This window comes from Chlamydotis macqueenii, chromosome 5 (assembly GCF_036417535.1).
Source record: "Chlamydotis macqueenii isolate bChlMac1 chromosome 5, bChlMac1.mat, whole genome shotgun sequence".
NCBI lineage: Eukaryota > Metazoa > Chordata > Aves > Otidiformes > Otididae > Chlamydotis > Chlamydotis macqueenii.
The window spans coordinates 48,743,649-48,763,238 of NC_141560.1; the positions used below are offsets into that span (position 1 = coordinate 48,743,649).

Genomic DNA, 19,590 nt, shown 5'->3' on the forward strand with positions numbered 1-19,590 from the left:
TAGCAGACAGCAGAAGAGTTAAACAAGTGACAGAAAAAGTGAGTTTTGAAAATTACAGAAACTCCCCTCCAACTCCTCTTATGGCAGTCTTAATCACCAACCAGGATAACGCTAGCACTTCACTGGTGGACTTGGAAACCCAGTTGTTTAAGTATCCAAGTGCCTTTGATAATCTAGACCTTTATCTGCGTCAATTCCTGACCATAAAATTTTACAGAAGTTGGGACAGAGGAGGGAGGAGGAAGGTAGAGTTGGTGTGAAATAAACTAAAGAGGTTAAAGAGCAAAGTTCTAAAATTTTATCTGGTGTAGCCACAGGAATTATCCAGCTTCACAGCAGCAGAGGAATGGTCCAGTACTCTGCTGTCACAACAAAATGAGCAGGACTCCAGTGAAATGTGTGTTGGAAGCACATATGACAGAGCTGGTGGCGTTCAATGGAAGAAGTTAGAAAAAAGTCTTACTTCTCCCCCATCAGCAAACGTTTTTCCTGAGCGAGGGCTGGGAAGGCTTGCCTGGACAGTTACAGGAAGCCAGCTGTTGTGCAACTAACTTAAGAAGAAAAAAAGGCAGTTTGGTTGCCATCTACTAAGGCTACTCAGTCTTCAGCTTGACTGAGGAAACAGGCCTGGCTTTTGACTCCTAAATTTGCTAATTCAGCTAAGAGCTGATAGGTCTCTGCTCTTATTTTCTCCCCACAACAGTGGCAAAGATATTTGGTGGCCTTCTACAACGGGGTTACAGTATTGGTGGATGAGGGCAGAGCAACTGACATCATCAATCTGGACTTGTGCAAAGCATTTGACACTATCCCTCATGACATCCTTGTCTCTAAACTGGAGAGACGGATGGATAAGGTGGATAAGAAATTGGCTGGACGGTTCAACTCAAAGGGTTGTGGTCAATGGCTTGATGTCCCAGTGGAGACTGGTGACGAGTAGCATTCCTCAGGGGTCGGTACTGGGACTGGCCCAGTTTAACATTTTTGTAGGTGACATAGACAGTTGTATTGAGTGCACCCTCAGCAAGTTTGCCAATTACACGAAGCTGTGTGGTGCCATTGACACGCTGGAGGGAAGGGATGCCATCCAGAGGGACCTTGACAGGTTGGAGAAGTGGGCCCATGCAAACCTCATGAAGTTCAACAAGGCCAAGTGAAAGGTCCTGCACATGGGTCAGTGCAATTCCAAACACAAAGACAGGCTGGGCAGAGAATCGATTAAGAGCAGTCCTGAGGAGAAGGACTTGGGTGTGCTGGTGAATGAGAAGCTCAACATGAGCCATCAATGTGTGCTTGCAGCCCAGAAAGCCAACCACATCCTGGCTCAAAAGGAACATGGCCAGCAGGTCAAGGGAGGTGATTCTGCCCCTCTGCTCTGCTCATGTGAGACCCCTACCTACAGTACTGCATCCAGCTCTGGAGCCCCCAACACAAGAGGAACGTGGACCAGTTGGAGAGAGTCCAGAGGAGGTCCACGAAGATGATCAGAGGGCTGGAGCACCTCTCCTGTGAGGACAGGCTGAGAGAGTTGGGGTTGTTCAGCCAGGAAAAGAGAAGGCTCCGGGAAGACCTTATAGCGGCCTTCCCATACCTAAAGGGGGCCTACAAAGGGACTTCTGACAAGGGCATGTAGTGATAGGACTTATGGCTTTAAATTGGACGGGAGCAGATTTATATTAGACATAAGGAAGAAATTCTTTACTGCAAGGGTGGTGAGGCACTGGAATAGGTTGTCCAGAGAAGTGGTTGCTCCATCCCTGGGAATGTTCAAGGCCAGGCTGGATGGGGCTCTGAGCAACCTGATCTAGTGGAAGATGTCCCTGTCCATGGCAGGCTGGTTAGACTAGATGGTCTTTAAAGGTGCCTTCCAACTCAAACCACTCTATAATTCTATGTTTATTCTCTTCAACGGAGGGATGACTCTTTTGAGGAAAAAATATCCACAGATTATTTTTGTGTAACAAAATTAAAATCGTTATGATGAGAATCAGGTAAAAATTACGCATTTGTTGCTTTACTTTTCTCCCTTTACTTTCGTGGCCATAAAAGACAGTCTCTTAAGGGACCCGTGATGCATAATATAACAAGAATTTTTATTGCTATTTTGGTGCATTATGGCCTGGAACATAAACTGGGAGGAGTTTTTAAGGCATTTTTTTTGCAAGCAAACTCAAATCAGCAGTGATGTTAGGGTTAATACATGGGGGAATAGGGTGAATGTTTTATCTTCCTCCTTATTCCAAATTTAAACATTGTTTCTTAGACAACTGGATTCCTTCAGCATACTCCAGCCTTACAGTGCAGGTTATGTATAATTTTACATGGGGAAAGCAAGAAGGGTGGTATAGCAGAAGAGCAGGTGGGGACACCGCCCTTTACAAATCCCCTCTGTGAGCCGTCCCGTCCCCTTTCACACCTATCCCTGCTGCACTCCTCTCTCACTTTAAATTAAGATACAGCAGCCTTGCAGGCTATGTGTATTCACAGCTGTGATCAGACACCTTCAGTTGCATTTCTCAGCACTCATTCGTCTTGAAGGCTCCCGTCCAGGGGGCAGTTTGGCCTCCACAGCAGCTGTCGAGAATGCAAGCATACCCAAAGCCCACCAGTGCATTTCCAAAAAGCTACTATAGGGGGCCTACTGGCTTTCATTGTCATTACAGGCTGCCCAGTGAGAGAAGGAACTCGTTCTGAGAAAGCAAAAAAGTGACCGAAAGAGGGAGAGAGGAAGAGAAAGAAGTTTGATTAGAAGTGGGACTTAAGGAAAACTTAACCATCACAGCAGCACTTTGAAAATACCAAGGTTATTTGCAGAAAAGTGCTGCTCTATTTTCAATGTCATACAATCCAAATACAAGTTCTTTCTTTCCTCCCGCTTGGCACAGGGTGGAGCAGGGGCAAAAGGCCACCTTGGAAATATATACAACTAAATGACAGCTAAAATTAAAGTCAATACAATGATTTTACGGCACATAATCTTTACAAGGTCAGTTCAAATTTTTTTTTTAATGACATTAGTGCCTTGTTCAGCTGTTAGAAATCCAGGATGGCTAGAAACTTCAGTACAGGTCAGACAGCTACCTTTCAAACTATCCCAGCAGCATGCAACATCCCTAAACAGCAAAGCAATCAAATCTGTCAAAGCTCAACTTTTTCAGGGGAATGTGGTGTAGATTTAGGCTCAGGATCAGGTCTGCAAATCAGTGCTGAACTGTATAATCACAGTCACTTGCATAAAAGGTATTTAATTGTTGTGTGTCTCCACGTTTCTGCAATTTACATGGAAGCAAAGGGAAAAGCGTATAAAAACAGAGGGAGACTGGAGCTTTCTTCACTTGTTCTATTTAAATCTTCTTGACTATCAAATCAGTATCACCATGCCCATCCCTTAGCTAGGCAATCTCTTCTGGCTGGCCATGTGTGTAAACAGAGCTCCTGGAGCATGTGTGGAGAAGTTTTACACTATAAGCACCCTCTTCCTGAAGTGGAGTGCCAGTGCTCTCACCCAGACCCATTTACCCACAGCTTAAACACAGATTTTATTTTTTTTTTTTTTTAAACAGAGTCCTCAGATGGAAGGAAGACACCATGCAAAAAACCCTGTAATCCCTCAGAATGAGCATCCAACAGTTTTGCTGTTTGTGAAGGCTGGCTGATGCAGCAGTGAGTATGCAAATCCAGGCAGCCGAAGTGGGCTAGCAAGCAGGGACAGAGAGCAGGCAGCAGAGGACTGGGTGCAGGCTCTCACGGGTGAGAGTAGTGTGCCAGGCATGGACCAAGGAGTTTTAAAATCCAGCCCATCTGCAGAGAGAGGGAAGACTTTGCACGTGTGTGTGTGTGTGCAGTGGTGGGGTAGTAACAGTTCACTTGGTCACGCAAAACAGAAAGCCCATCACAAAAATCTACGTTCAGGACATTCTCGAGGGTGTTTTAGCCTTTGTTTTCTGTCTCTCATGGGGTCATGCACTGTCTCCTTTTCTAGCATAGATGTGCACTGCCTCACATTAACCAACCTGTGTACACCAACAAGAGCTTCTGTGTGATGTGCATGTCTTACCAAGCAAGCAGGTGCTACCAGAGAAGCTGTGATCCTCACACAAACCCAAGTATGGTGATACCACCTGCTTGACCAGTTCTTCCAGCTGTAGGTAGCCCTCACTGGGGCCAGTAGGCTCATGGACACTCTGAAATGCAAACATAAAAAGTCAACGTAGTTTTGAATAAGTTTTTTTAGTAAAGCCTGGGGTCTGTCAAGTATCTCTGCACTGGAATATGCCAACCATATTGGTAGACCATTTGGAGGACCACAGCTGATAAGCCCAAATGGAGGTCCAAGTACCATTCAGGTCAACCTTCTTGTTCAAGTCATAGCCATAACCCTGTGTCTGTCAAGCAGCTAGCTGTCTTTTCTCTGACCAAGGGATAGGAAGGTACAAGGTACGCTCACTCTGAGGATTTGCACAGTGTAACTACAGCGATCTAATTATACCAAGGCAGTTCTACCAGGAAATGTCTCTTTGTAGAAAAGCCTCAACACACCTCAGGCAAAGCACGGCTCTTTTCCTAGGGAGGACTGCAGGAAAAACACCCTCTGTACTTCAGCTTACAGCTGTGAAGATGGTAGATAACAGTAACCAATTTAACAGAAATTTCAGAAACCGTTCACAGAATAAACTTCCTGCAAAGTCTCAATAAGCTTTTCTTTCTCAAATGCATCGCTTTGTGACCCTCTTTGCCTTCAAGATTCTTTTATTAAAATATTTCAGGGAAATTGAGCTGGGACTTTGGTATCTCCTGCTATTATGGTCTAGGTCACTGGGAACATCAGAACAGAGAGAACTCATACAGAAATACCAGCAGAGCCACTTTGCAACTTTGATTGTACTTTAGAAAGTTTAATTCCCCGCTACTCATTAGGAACCCAAACAGCCACCTGTAATATGATATTTTGCAGGACTGTCAGGTTGGGTGATATAAAGACATAAAATAGCTGGTATATGTGGCTGTATTTGGCATGCTTGGAAAACATTCTCTTAAGATCTGGATAAAGAGGATGGTTCTCACAGAAGATCTGGATCTCCTGGGAGAGGCCTTTGCAAGTTGTCTAGATTTTGCCTACTACCAAAAAGTATTCCTCCTCTCATGGGCACTGCTCAGCATCCCAGCCAGCCAAGGGACCAGCATGACGCAGCCAGCAGCCACAGCTCGTTTGAATTCCACAGTCTGCTGTGATGGAGACTCAGCCTGTCATTGCAAAGCTGAGAAACCAGGAGAAGTAGGGCACAAATAGGCATTCAGAGAAGCTGGGAGATTAACCTTTATGTGAAAAAAAGAGTCCTGAGACTGTTCCTAGCTGGGGAGGAGAGGTACCAAGGAAAATACAAACACCAAAGAGCAGAACCTGGCCCTTTTGTGGAAACATTCTTACCTGTTCCCAGGAAAGCTCAGGACATTCAAATTCAGCTCTCATTTCTACACTTACCGCTCCCAAATAAGCACACATCACTTCCCCTTCATCACACCCTCCACCCTCCCTACTCTTCCTTTCCAGGGTTCGTATTAGTTCAATGAGGCTGAGATACCCAAGGGGAGTCAGATGAAGAAGAGCAGAGGCTCCTCACCTGCAGAATTAACAGCATCTGTACAATGGAAGCTGGGAGCTTTGTCTGGACCAGAGGAAGAATTTCTTCCAACTTTACTTTTAGCAAGACCAAGTCTCTGAAGCCAAGAAGAGCAATCTGACGGATAGTCAACTCCTGACCCTAAAAAACACAGAAGGCAAAATCCAAGAGTTAGTAAAGGGATACGTGAGCACTGTACCAACACGTGTATGCACACCGACAGAAAGGGTCTATCCTGCCCATTGCTGCTGTGGCAAAGCACCCCTCAGCTGCTCAGGTTGAGGATTCATGGTACTCTTTGGTCACCTCCTTCTTCAGTCTCTGTCCCACACAAATTCTGAAATGAGTAACACCTCATCTGAGGTGCCACTAGGTTTGGAGTGAAGCCAAGAAGGGGCCTGTATCTCACCAAAAGACTATGTATTCATGAAATCCAACTGCCATCCCATTTGGTCACAAATATCCAAAGCCCAGGATGGATGCAGCTTGTGATTTGCCACTCAGAGCTGAGAAACCAGAGAAGGTTTGGTAAGGAAAGAGGTTGGTACAAAGCATTCCTTAACTAAGCCTACCTCTGGTATGTGTTGGATCCTCTTTTTGCTCAATGTCTGCACTTTAAACCTTGCTGATATGACAAAAATCCACTATTCAGTCCATTACAGATTTTAGGATTTAGGCTAGAGCAAAGCTAGCAAGACTGCTTGCACCAAACATCATCTTAAAAAGCAACAGTTTCAATTACAGCACTCCGTGTCCTCCCAGTTACTTTTTTACATCAACAATACAAGTGAACAGGCTTAACAGATGAAGATGTTGTAACATTTCTCAGCATATTTAAACCCAGTTGGACTCCATTTGGCATTCTGGTGTTACTACCTTTCCTTCTGCTATGCTTAGTGTCTGCACAACTTTCTCTTGCCCCACTGCAGTTTAACAGCACAAATTGTCCTCCCAACCTTGCCCAGCACTTTTCCAGCCTGAAGAGTTTCCCTTGTTCTTCCTAGCACGTTAATCCCTGCCCCACGGTCTGTTTGGTTCCATTTTATGGTCTCCATAACACACTCAACATGGCAAATATTTAGCTGGAAGGAATTAACAGCAGTTAATCATTAATTCATAATGGGTTTAATGTCATAATTAACAGCATCATCAATATGTAAATACAAATTAAAGCAAATAGTCTGGAGGGCAGGTTGGCCATAATAAAAGCATTTTACTATTTTAAACCATCACTGTGTGTTTAGAAACACGGAGGTGTAGAAAAGACTGGTACATATCTCTGAATAATATTTCAGCAGCTGCACACTTTATTTATATCATGCAGTTTAGTCCCGTTAACTTCATACTCCATTTCAAAATGCAAACATCTTGCTGTGCCAAACAAAACAAGATTTGCTTTTTTTTTTTTCCACACCAAGTAGTTGAATCAACGGCTGCAACTATACAAAAGCCAGTGACCTGTTTACATAGTTTCCCTCTGTACAGCAATTTAACCAACTTGGCTGCTTAAAGGTCATATTTCTGCAACAGCTATGAGCCTTGGGTTTAAACGTAGCTGAGATAGGAAGTTACTTCTAGTTACTGCCTGGGGTAGCACACGCTCACACATTTGGCTGACTTACTTTCATTCTGAATGGGCAGTTGCTGGGATCACAGAAGAGCACAACTAAATAACCATGTTGACATTTGCAGCCAAGGATGGGGAACTAACAACAAATTGACTTTCCCATGAACGAGATTTGCTAGATGAGCCCTCTTCACATGTGGTGACACGGTATAAATGGGTACGTACGGTTCCCTATTTGTAGGAAGAGCCTAATCTTGCTATTTGGGCACTGGCCTAGGACAACAGCAATTTCTTACTTCCTGTTGCACCAGGAACTCACTCTGTTGTAGCCTAGGGCAGCTTACTCAAGAGTCAAATTCAGTACGAAAGTTATGCTTTCAGAGAATCCCAACATCCCATAGTCACAGTATCACCACTACCACCAAGTTACTTCCAACAGCTGCACCCACTGTGCAGTAACTTTTGTTCAGCTTCTCATTAGAGACACTCAGCAGCTGATGATGTCCCTGCTCCTTGCAGGGGGGTTGGACTAGATGACCTTTAAAGGTCCCTTTCAACCCAAACCATTCTATGATTCTATGATTCTATAATAGCAGGGAGTAGAGTTTTCTAATAAGTGTCAGAATTATTAGCATCAGCAGGCACCACACCCAGTTAACTCAGCTGTTCCCACAGCATCCCTCAGCAGGATAGCTGCAGTGCAGACAAACCCCTGCTTAAATAGGTTAGGTCATTCCCTGATGGAGATTTGGTTGCAACAGGAGAGAAAGGGAGGATATTATAATTGCGCAGTTTTACCTGCCAAACACCTACCTTTAAGCATCTGCAGCAAGGAAAGAATAAAAATAAACACAGTAGAAAGGTTAGTGTCTGTCTTTACAGAAGTGCTTTCTCTTTTAGGAAATGCCAGCTTTAATAGGATTAGAGGAAAAGGGCAAGCTTTGAGCTTTACTTGCTGCATTTCAAACAATACAAGGGAAAAATAATTTTAAAAGGCTCTGGAAAGCATGTCTTGTGGAAGAGGCAAAAGTCAAGAGGAGGAGGCTAGCATTTCCAAGAACATCAGGTTCCTCATGAGGTACATTTTTCTCTTCTTCTGACGGAAGGGAAGATCAAAATAGGCTGGGGAGGCAATTAGACTGTATGGAAACCCTGACTGAAACTACATTAAGAAATTATACAGCTCAGCACTTCTGATGGGATACTCATCTTTCAAAATACCCAGTGTAAATAGGTCTTAGAAAAAGTTGTTCATTCATCCTCTACCCATAGATTTACTTGTCCCCTTATTAAAGCTTGAAAAAACCCAACAGAGGATTTCCCAAAGGCACAACTGGGACATAAGCCCTCCAGAAGTAGTTAGGGCAAGTTACACGTTTGCTCCTGATCTAGTCTTCAGATTTGTCCTTCTGAAGATAAGTTGTCCGTGTTGTCATCCACACCAACAGAGTCCCAAGTATTTAAAACCAGAAGAACTATAAATACAAATGGCCCAGAGCCTCGGTCTAGACAAGGTACAGTCCAATAATTTCAATGTGCAAGCTTAGCTAAGCACAGACAGATAGTAGACAAATGGGAATAAATTCAGCCTGAAACACTGCTTGTCTGGTAGATTTTAGCAGTCCTTCTCACACAGTTAATGCTGACTTGGGCAAACTCTTCCTCCTACATTTAGTTTCAAGATTCTGAAACCTGTTTAGCCACTAGCCAAACAGTGCTGCTGGAACAGAAGTTTCCATGTGCCGTTAGCAGACATTGCACTTACATTGCCTCACCTGCCTGAAGGCTGAATTATAATTAAGATTACCTGGACTGGGTAGAATATTGCCTGGAGTGTAGGTAGAGTCTCTGTAAAATAGTGATCCCAGATTTCAGACAGGACATCAATGCGATCCTCACCTATGAAAACAGAGATTGGGAGCAGGAGCTTTAGTGACAGGGACACTAAGATCAAGTTGAATTTTCCCACTATTCTCTAATTTCCTAAATAAGAGATACAAACCCACCCCTCACATCCATAGTTTCTGTCCAAAACTGGGAATCACTTAGCTAAGCTTCGCCTTAACTGACAAGAGACACGAGGCTGTGACCATAAATTGCTCTGCCACTTACTGAAAAGAAGCGACAGAGCAAAATATAAGACAACTCCAACAAAAGAGTGAAGCCTCTCTTCAACCAGAGGCTCTAACTCCACAGCAAAAAATTGTGTCATCTCACAGCTCACAGTTAGCATGCTCAACGAACATGGGAGCGTGGCCACACATTAGTGGTAGAATCTGACAACCAGCAGGTCGCAGCCAACTTCAACTGTTTGGCAGCAACAGAGTCAGGGGGACCATTCACAAGAGCTGAGCCCCCTCCGGCATCCCTCACTTCCCAGCACAGACACAGAAGTCAGGACCCTGATGAGGCACAAAGCCACCGTGCTTCCCTCAAACGTAGCACTTGGGGAGGTTCCTGAATGAAATCCACTGGTGGCCACCCCGCGTATGATTCCAACTTGAACAAACATCCCCAAATGTAACTGGGTATTTAAAATGAAGGTAGACTAAGTTATGCAACTTGGGAGTCTCGTAACAGGAATACAACTGTGGTCAAAAGCCTATTATTAACAAAAAATGCGTTACTGAACATAATTGTTTGAATAGACGTTTTAAATTATGTTCATAGGCTTGACGTACAGAGCTGTGTGTTCCACAGCATTTGGGCCCAAAGCTTCTATGTTTTTTAAGAGATTTTTCCCATCCCAAAGGCCAAAGGTTTGCAATGTTTTTTCAGGTTTTAGATACATTCCTCAGAAATTTCAGGTGCAAATACAGACCCAGGCTTAATAACACAAGTTTCTGACAAAAGGATTTTCCAGGATACCTTCCCTGGAGCCTCAGCTGGAACTCACAAGCAGTCAGGACTCAAGGAGCAGCAATGAAAGACAGCTGCTCAAGACAGCTTTGAGGGCTCAGCCTCAAGGTGACTAAAGGCCCTACATGAGGAACTGGAACACATGTAAAACTGCAACTCAAAGGAGCCTTAGCACTCTGTCCTGAAGTGCTTTCCCCATCTGGAGTCTTCCACATAGGCTTTCACTGTGGTTGCCCATGAGTTATCCTGCTTAGGACACGGTCAGAGAGCAGTGAGCCAGCAGGACCATGTCTTGCAGACATCTCCTTTTGAGCAGAGAGCCACCGACAACTGCAGGAGGGTTCAGAGGGAGGCCTTACCATTTCAGGTAAGACACCAGCTTCAAAACTGGGCCTGCAGGCAGATGAACACCTACCCAACACCCCCGTAACAGCTACCCATTACCAGAAACTGCCAACTATAAGTGAAAAAGACAACAGGAAATAGACTAAGTGAATGTTTAAATTTTTCCCTCCTCTGCCTCTTCCCCAGGGCTGCAACGCTTTGGTGTGTAAAGCCAGAAAGAAATGTCATAGATCACTTCTCCTTTTGAAAGGGAAGGGGGAATGGTTTGTTTCTTCAAGAAATCATAAATCCTACAGGCATTGAAAGAGATTCTGACAGACTGTATAAAGAAAAATCACGTTAAAATAAGAGGCTGTGATTTGAAAAACAGACACAGTAAAACATTGCCATGCCCTGCAGCAGGAACATTATTCCATCTCTGAGTACTGGGACAGTAGAAATTTTCCAGGAAGACAGAGCTAACCAAGAAGCATGTAGAAGAAGTTTTTGTTGCTGTGACCACAAGACCTGCAACAAGCTTAAACGTTATGAAAGAAACATGTCCATGAGTCATCTGCAGAGATGCCAGCCTGCATGGGCAAAGTGGCTCCAGTGTCACTTCAAACTAGGGGCAAAAAAAATGAGGCGTAGGCAGAGGGTACTGCTGTCTGCCTGGGAAACTTACCCAAACTACTTGAGCAGCTGCAAAGTGCTCCTGGGCAGTTCTCAGCTTATTACAGACTGGAACTCAATTTTCATAATGCTAAAGCAGATATTGTTACAGTTTTATACGAATACAGAGAACAAAACCTATGATAAGCTGGGCAGCCCTCATTCTGAAGAGCTGGCAGCGGCAGGGCAGGTATCCACGTTTGGGAAAATTTTTTCCTCACTTACAGGGAGGGCCAGTGCTGAAGCAGCACACACCAAGCAGGAGGCTGGCAACCATGCGGCTGCTGCCGGGACTGAGTCCTACAGCCGGCTAGCCGGGCGGGGAAGTCACTTGGTGCGGAGGAATCCAGCACAATGACACGAGATTATAAGCATCTATTGGCATTTAACGACACAGATACACCAGGCCGGTGATTAGCAAGGAATCTTCCCTACAGGCTACAGAACTGGATCAAATCAAACAGCAGCCTAGTTGTGGATAAAGCCGAGCTCTAGACAGCTCACTCTGCTTGAGCAAACTGTTAATACATGTGACTAACTCCCCACACACCCAGCACGGAGAGTCTCCGCGCCACGCTGGCCTTCGTCCACAGGCTCTGTGGTAGCAAGCATCTGTACCCCAGTGGTTTGAACAGAACTTCATGTGCGGATCAACTCATTTACTGAAGGATTTCATTCCCACCCAAATGACTGCTTTTTCTTTAAGATTACATAAAGCCTGTTAGTTCAGCTCTCAAAAGCATGACACAGTAACCAAAATCGTGCTTCTATTGAGCCGCAAATCGCATTGAGAAAAAAACAGGCAGAAGGTAGCTCTCAGCAGTTTTGCAACAGGATCCCAGGCCAGCCCAGAACTGCTTTAAGCCCAAGTTCAACTGCCATATAAGACTCACGTTCCTGCTCTCGCGATGAAGACGTGGCTGGTGGGAGTGTTGCAGCTACGTGGCTATTCAAACAGCCTGCCATCCCTCACGCCTCACAAGGGCTGCACTGCAGCCTGACTCCCAGGAGGCTGTGTGACACCCGAAGACAGTACCAGAAAGGGCTGTACGCTTTCCAGACATGCAAATTATCTTGTCTGACCAAACATCAAAGCCCTTCCAAAGCGGGTTTCTTACTATACTTGCCTTCACACAGCTTAACCTTCTCCTCTATAAACAGCAAGCCTTTCGCAAGGAGCTGGTTCTGCCAAGAGAGAAGAGAGACATGCATTTGCCTTTTCTGAGATTTAAAAGAACCATGGAAGAATAATTTTTTTTCAGATGTTATCCACTTTGCATGCAGTTATCTAAAGATTATTCATATTGTAGTACTTTCTCCCAGCACCACCACCAGACCTGGTCTCACTGTCAGTTCTGTACATTCATTAACCCCATCTTGTTCAGCCAGACATGAGAACACAACAGAGACAGCAGACAGTTGAAATGCTTGCCAGAAGTGGGAAGGAAGGACTTCTTCTGGGTCACAGGGAGGGAGTGAAGAAAATAAAATAGTTCCTAACATAAGAGTGCAGCCACATAAGCCATACCTCAGCCATATGATGGAGGCGATCAAAGGGCCAAATGCTACAAAAATGTCTCACTCTCTTCTTCCTTTGCACTAGCTCAGCACTTGCCTCACTGCACAGTAAGCCAGTTCAGCTCCCTAACCTTCTCTATTCCTACCTATTCTCTTTCATTGATGCTACTTTTTTTTTTTGCTGTATTGAGCAGTTGGATCATCTCAGCATGCAGTGAAGAAGAGGCAGGAGCTGGTTCATCTAGATAAACTTAACTAACACAGAGCAGAAAGATCAAGACATTGATGTGCTTGTTTGCAGTTCAGGACATCTAAATACCTGATAAGCTTTCTGTTCCCACTTCCCCAGACCTAAGAACGTACAAAAACCTACCTTTTTGTTCTCCCAACAGCACTAGGAGAATCACTTATTCTGAAAAGCTTTGAGAATCCCAGAAAAAGGAGTTGGTATCACAACACAACACAATATTACAGCATCCTAAAAGGTTCAGCCCTACCACACACTGATAGAGAATAAAGCCTTTTCTCCCTCTGAAAGCATTCAGTATTCACACAATATTCAGAGACCTCTCTCTCTCTCATGTTCATCCTCCAGCTTTTATTTTTAATGGGTAACCAGGTCAAAGTTGCACCTTTCCATCAGCTGAGGAGCAAGGCACATCTTTTTTCACTCCCAATGGACACTGCTCTACACCACTGCCTGGACACCACCATGGCCTCCCAATGAGCTGCCATACCACACACCTTCCCGTGTGCTGCTGCTCTGGATGACAGGCTTGCCTCCTGTAGCCATATTCCAGGCTGGCTTGTTCATGACACACACAAGCAGGTAACCGTGTAAGCCACCCCAAGCGAAGAGAGCAGCACACCTCTACACCCTCCCTACAACAAGAAGCAATACTGAACCGGGGTACCGTTGAAGGGACTAAAAAGAAGGAAATGTTGCTGTGCGACATCCTCCGCTGGTACTTGTTCTTCACTTTCCAGAGCAAAATAGAAACTTCCCATTTGAGAGTCCTACTTGTTAGCATCATTGAAATGTGTAGAAAATGAAGGGCTCTTCCTTAAACAGTATCTAATCAGACAGACTCCAGAAGTCTTTTGCAAGTAGGTTGAGGCTGAGGGGCTGAAGAGACCACCATACATCCAATCAGTAAGGAAACATCTCTGGATGCATTATCTTGGTGGAGAATTTATATTCAAAAAGCTGTCAGGTAGGAAAATACTGAAAATAATAAAATCAGGGGCAGAATTCAAGAAACTCCTTTTGCTTTGGAACCTCACCTCATGCAAGGCGAGCTCTGAGACCCTTTGGGGCTGGGTGCCACCGTAATACCAGAGAGAAATTTTTCCATTGGCATCTTTGTCGAGATTTCAGCAAAAAGGGTCTCGAAGAAAGAACAAGCCATACAAACTCACCAGTCACCTCACCTCCTATGCATAGTAGGAGGAACTTCCATGAAAAGTTCCCACTCAAGTCAAGACAAGACTCTATGGACATTGTCTTCTTCATGGTGTGAAAGAAGTATGGTGTTATACATGGGTACCTTTCCTTGGCTGTTGTCCCATCTCATGGCTAGTTCATCCACATTAAAACAGTAACTCATGTTTTGCCACAATGGCTTACTTGTCTTAAATGAGCCAGATATAAATACTTTTGAGACACTGTTAAAAAAAAAAAAAACAGCACAAAAATCTGCATCCCCTAACATGTATGCAGAGCTCAGTCATGACATAAGGAGGAATGGCCATTCAGTTCACCAGCAGTAAGCTCTATTAGTAGCAATAACAGTTAAATATTGAATACAGCAAACAAGGGAAACATAATTAATGGTCATGCCTGTAATTAAAGTAATTTGGCCCTGCTAGCAGGTAGCTTTTTTTTCAGAACTCAAGGCCAGAAATATTTAGTATGGTCTTATTCCCAAAATAATGTAGAATTTAGGTTCCTTTTAAATTAGTTATACAACAAAACCAGAGCATTTTAGGAGAAACACATGGGATGAAACTCTATTATTTGAACCACCCATCCAAGTCACAAGACTTTGACCTTTAGCAGCTCTAGCAGAGTGCCAAAACAATTCTATCCATGCAGTATAGTCAAGCTATAAATTTCAATACTCTACCACCAACCAATCCTAGGAATTTCAGCACAGGAATCAGAGCTGACTTGAATAGTCCTATTTGTCACAGGACGATGCTAAATTGCTATTCAGCACACAGATGACCACGTGGAGACAGGAGCCCAAAGCACTTTTGTATGTGACCTTCTGAACCCGGTCACCAGCAGTGTACAAGTGACCCTCGTGAACTGCAGTTGGAAAGCCATGGATGCCAGCAGGTAAAAAGCAGAGCTCTGGTAACGCTGCAGACAGCAAAGCAGCTGCTTCTAGGCCTCCCGTAGAGCACGGCTGTCAGTTTAGGAGGGTACGCTTTGGTCTTTGCTGACTCCTCCCATGATGCCGGTGCCCACCCGGGTTATCAGGAGTGGAGGGGCCTCCACCAGGACAGGCACTGCCAAGGGCCTGGCAGCTCATGCCACCTCCACGGCCTGCGGTATCTCACCCTGCTTACAACAGCTTACCCAGTTTCAGCCAAAAAGCCACACATTTAATCTGAAAGAAAGTCCACTTTCTGCAGTTTTTTTGACTCTGGAATTCCCTCCAGTAAAACAATTTAATTTTTTTCCTGCAGAGCCTATTTTATGATTCATTCATCGTCACCAGCATGACAAAGGGCTGCCAAAGGAAGCTGCAGGGAGCACAGATAACTGGTCTGTGAGAAATTTGTAATGGCTGAGGGGCTTTGTCTAGGGCTTGCTCCTCAGTTAGGGTGAGTGTTAGTGCTGAGAGAAAGAGAAAACCAGAGTTCCCAGCAGAGCCTAGGAGGAACAGGGCTGCCAAAGGATGGGTAAGCTGCAAAGAGAACATGCCTGGGAGACACTCTTCACCTGGGCAATGACAACAGCAATTAGCAAGTTGGATAAATACGTTCACACCATGAAATAAAATCACAACGTTTCCACAAGATATTATCAACGACTGGAAGGTGAGTATTTTGCAGAGATTCTTTAGCAGAAATACAGGCTTTGGAGGGAAATATTAAGTTGTTGGGATCTCCATTCAAATTTTAGATTTGTTCAGCAGAAATAAATGACTACATGTGTCAGGCTCTGGACATTAGAAAAAAATACTTTCACAGAAAAAAGAAACAAACAATGTGAAAAAGGAAGAAAGAAGAAATTTGGAATGAAAAAAATTTTGAGGGGAAAAAAAGTGAAACCCACTTACACTGTAAATATTTTTCTGCCTGAACAATAAGATAAAGTTTGGACTGATTGCACTTTAATGCTTCCAAATGCTTTCAGTTTATTAATAAAGTACTTCAATTCTTTATTTTTCAACACATAGCTCAAGGCAATTACTGCTCATATATTGCAGGGAAAATTTACAGCTGGTTTTTTATACTGTGTCACTTTAAACATCTATATAATTAAAAAAGTATATACATATATATATATGAGGGTGTCACACTTATTTTCTTGTGTTTCTCTAAAGAAATACGAATTCCTTCTCTATCTGCACTAGAATATTAGGTTTCAATTTACATCCACTTCCTGAGCACTGTGGATACAATTTTCCAGCTACTTTGCTTGTAAGTTAGTATCATTGATGCTTTCTACTTTCAGAGATTTTTTTTTGCATTTTACAGCTATGTCAGCAAACAAAATACACATTTCTACACCTTCATGGACAATATAGTTCTATCTATTAAAAATAGATATATTAATCATAATCCTGTAGTAAAGAATTTATAAGGCCTTTATGAATGTATTATCAGTAATCCCATGTGCTAGATAGATTACATCATCTCATTCTTAAGGTTTCTAAAAAAAAAACCAGCTTAGCTCCATATAGTCACTGCAGATGTTTCAATTATCCTCTCAAATTTTCCCTTTTCCTGTGGAAGACAGACTTTTGGAAAAACAAAACAGAACAAAACCAACAACCACACTTCATTTCCCTTCTCCCTATCTTAAAGATACCTGGAAATTTTACTTAGCTCTCTTTTCTGCTAAAGTCACGGGCTTAGGAATGGATTCAATCCGAACATTACTCCCTCAGATCAAGCGAGATAGATACATTTTAATTTAAAACCCTATAGGCTTTGCTGACAAATCAATACAATTTAATAAATGCAGCCACAGCCGAGGTCTGTATCAGACCTTGTCTAGATTACAAGTCTCATTTTACTGCTTTATCCCTGGTTGCCAGAGGCAACACAGAGGCACAGAGCTAAGAGGAAAAAGAAACCTTTTCTTCACAAGCAAGACCAAATAAAGTCTCACACCAAGTGAGCTTGAAGGGTGTATTTATTTGGAAAAGTTCAGCTGCCACCTTCCGTCTCTGCAATTATAGCTGAACTGGGTGCTCGGGGAAGCAGCTATTCCCTTCTCTCCCCAAACCAGCTTCCCCTGCATCCCCAGGGTGAAGTCCTCACCCTGCTGCTGAGACACCACAGGCTGCTACATCCCCATTGCAGCTGCTGCACATCTGCCCTCACTCTCTTTATGGTGAAGCATGCACCGCAGAGAAACAAAGCCCCGAGTTAACTCCCGATATGTGCATGCAGTCAAAAAAATTTGGAGAGAGATGTTTTGCAGCAGATAGAAGTGAGCTTGTAAAATCTTGCAGGTGAATCTCCCCTACTTTTCTTGGTGCAGAAAATCACAATAGCTGTTTCAGGTATACGATCAAGAAGGGCAGCTACGAGAGAGACTTTAAGTATGTTTTTTAAACGTTCTGAGTTTTGGAAGACTCAGAAAAATCACCTTTTTTTTTTTTTTCCCTCTGCAAAGACCCTCCCGTAACGTGCGTATGCTTGCTACTCTTGCAAAGTAAGCTACACTGAATTCATTTGAAATAAAAAAAAAATCTGAAGGCAGTCACATGCTATGCTGTAAAACACAGACACTTTCCAGGTAATTCCTTCTTTTTCCTGGCACAGACATTTTCCCCTTCCCCTCCCGTTAGAGAAATAGAGGCGAGTTTCTCCATCCATACCCAGAGGAACAATTGCAGTTCCCCCAGTAGAATGACTGCAGGGGAAAGCTGTCCCACACACCACAGCTGGGGCTCCTCTCTCAGTGATGGGCACCTTCTCCCTCCCTCCACCTTGTCAAGATGCTCATCCTCGACAAGGGCTGTGGAGGCCCTTCCTGTGTGGGCTCTCACTATGCTCCAGGCAAAACGGTACCTATCCAACTTTGCCAGAGGCAAATTAGGTGTTGCCTTTTGGGAGCGCTCTGCCAGCAGCCTGGTAATGGTGACAGCCTCCATGCAGAACCAACAGGAAGGGTTTTGGGGAGATAACCCTGCCACTAGCATGGCTTGCTCTGCTGCTCTTGGAAGCAGAAGGATGGCGAAAAGCAGCTGCATGGTTTTGGCAGCAGTTTCATGGAAAACATCGAGGAGGCTCAAGACATCACTGGCTATTTCACATCTCGTCAGAAAGCCATGTCTCTGAGGTGTAGCAAGGCACAAAGGAATTTTCCTGCTAATCAAAAAAATATAACTGCTTCCAAATAAGCCACTACTCTTGAGGGGAAACAAAAGTTTACACGAAGACCCACTTATTTATGGACAAATTTTGTTTTCCTTTTATGTCTCCAAGCTGAACATGGCCAGTATGCCTTTAAAAAGCCACATTAAAATTAACAAATTAATAACTAGTTCATCAAACAGAAACATAAGTTGGAACAGGAGTAAAATGATCCAGAATAAACTTAAAATAATTGACCACATTTTGCTGGGTGAAAAAAAAAATCAGTTTTTCTTCTACAGCATTTCTTAAATGCAGCCTTCTCTTCTAGCCAACTGAGGCTTTGTGTTCTAGAGTTAAACCACACTTTTACAGGCTCTACAAGCATACAGTGACAGCTTCTTGGATGATCTGATGTTAATTTGATTTAAAAAGCATCAGCCAAACTTACTTGACAAGTATCTTCTACAAAGTTATTGCCAGTTGCACACAAACACCTATCTAATTCTTGGTAGTGTTGTACAAAATTCAGATCTGTGCGAGTTGCAGCTTCTCATACCTGGACCATCCCCCTCATCTTTTTTTTTTTTTTCTCTAGAAAGAGGGGAAATAGTGACAGAAGCAGAGAGATAACTTTGATCCTACATAGAGAACTAATTGCAAAATAAATACAAAATAACATCCTAAAATGACTCTTCTAGAGACAGCTTTGTTCAAAACAGATAAAAAAGAAAGCCCACTTAAAGAGAGAAAGTGAGGCAGGAAGAGTAAAAAGGAGAGCAGACCCAGCACACCGAGTAGGCAGCGCTGCTACAATCTAGACCACAACGCGCCAGCGAGGCAGCAGCTATGGGAAAATCCCGCGGCCGGGCCCCCCGGCTCTGCGCCAGCGAGTCACTGCTCCAGGCGGGAGCCCTGTTTAGCCAGTGCATGGCACGTCATCCCACGCTACACTTTGGGCGGTAGCAATCAGGCACCATTTCAAGTGAAACACGCATGTCTACAGAGCCGATGTGTGCAGGGCCTGAAAGCAGGTGTCCCTGCTGCTGCCACTGCCACCCAGGCCTAGGTCGTCTGCTCAGCTGGCAGTAACGGGGCTGAGCGGCCGGGTGACCCCATCTGTGATAACGAAGCTGGGCAGTTGCTAGGGAGTCTCTGGCGCTGCTCCATGAAAGCTCAGTCCTAGAAAGTGCCAGACGAAGCAGAAATAATTAGCAGACTTGCATGAACGGGGGTTCCCAGCCAGCGAGGAGAGAAATACAACAATAAAGACCAGCTTGACCCAAAAGAGTACTGCAGACATATGGCTGAGCTCTGCAAATCACACAAGTGTGACTTGTCCCTCCTTGTGCAGTGGCTGAGCTGCTGCAGCCCCTGGCAGCAGGCGTGAGACAGCACTTGGCCAGAGAAGAGCTCGCGTTGCCTTTATCCAGCGATAACCATCGCTCCAACAACTCACACAACTATTTCCTTGCCTTGCGGTTAAAC

At 44.1% G+C, this 19,590-nt stretch overlaps 1 protein-coding gene across 1 annotated transcript in view; it reads right to left on the reverse strand.

The window, feature by feature from the left end:
* PRR5L (proline rich 5 like) overlaps window positions 1-19,590 on the reverse strand; it is a 48,088-nt gene that overhangs the window by 5,834 nt on the left and 22,664 nt on the right. Inside the window, exons 6-9 of the mRNA XM_086748898.1 lie at window positions 12,171-12,228; window positions 8,996-9,087; window positions 5,622-5,762; window positions 4,058-4,184 (exon numbers count right to left, since the gene is read on the reverse strand). Coding sequence (XP_086605024.1) covers window positions 4,058-4,184; window positions 5,622-5,762; window positions 8,996-9,087; window positions 12,171-12,228 — 418 coding nt within the window. The remainder of the gene's footprint in view (window positions 1-4,057; window positions 4,185-5,621; window positions 5,763-8,995; window positions 9,088-12,170; window positions 12,229-19,590) is intronic.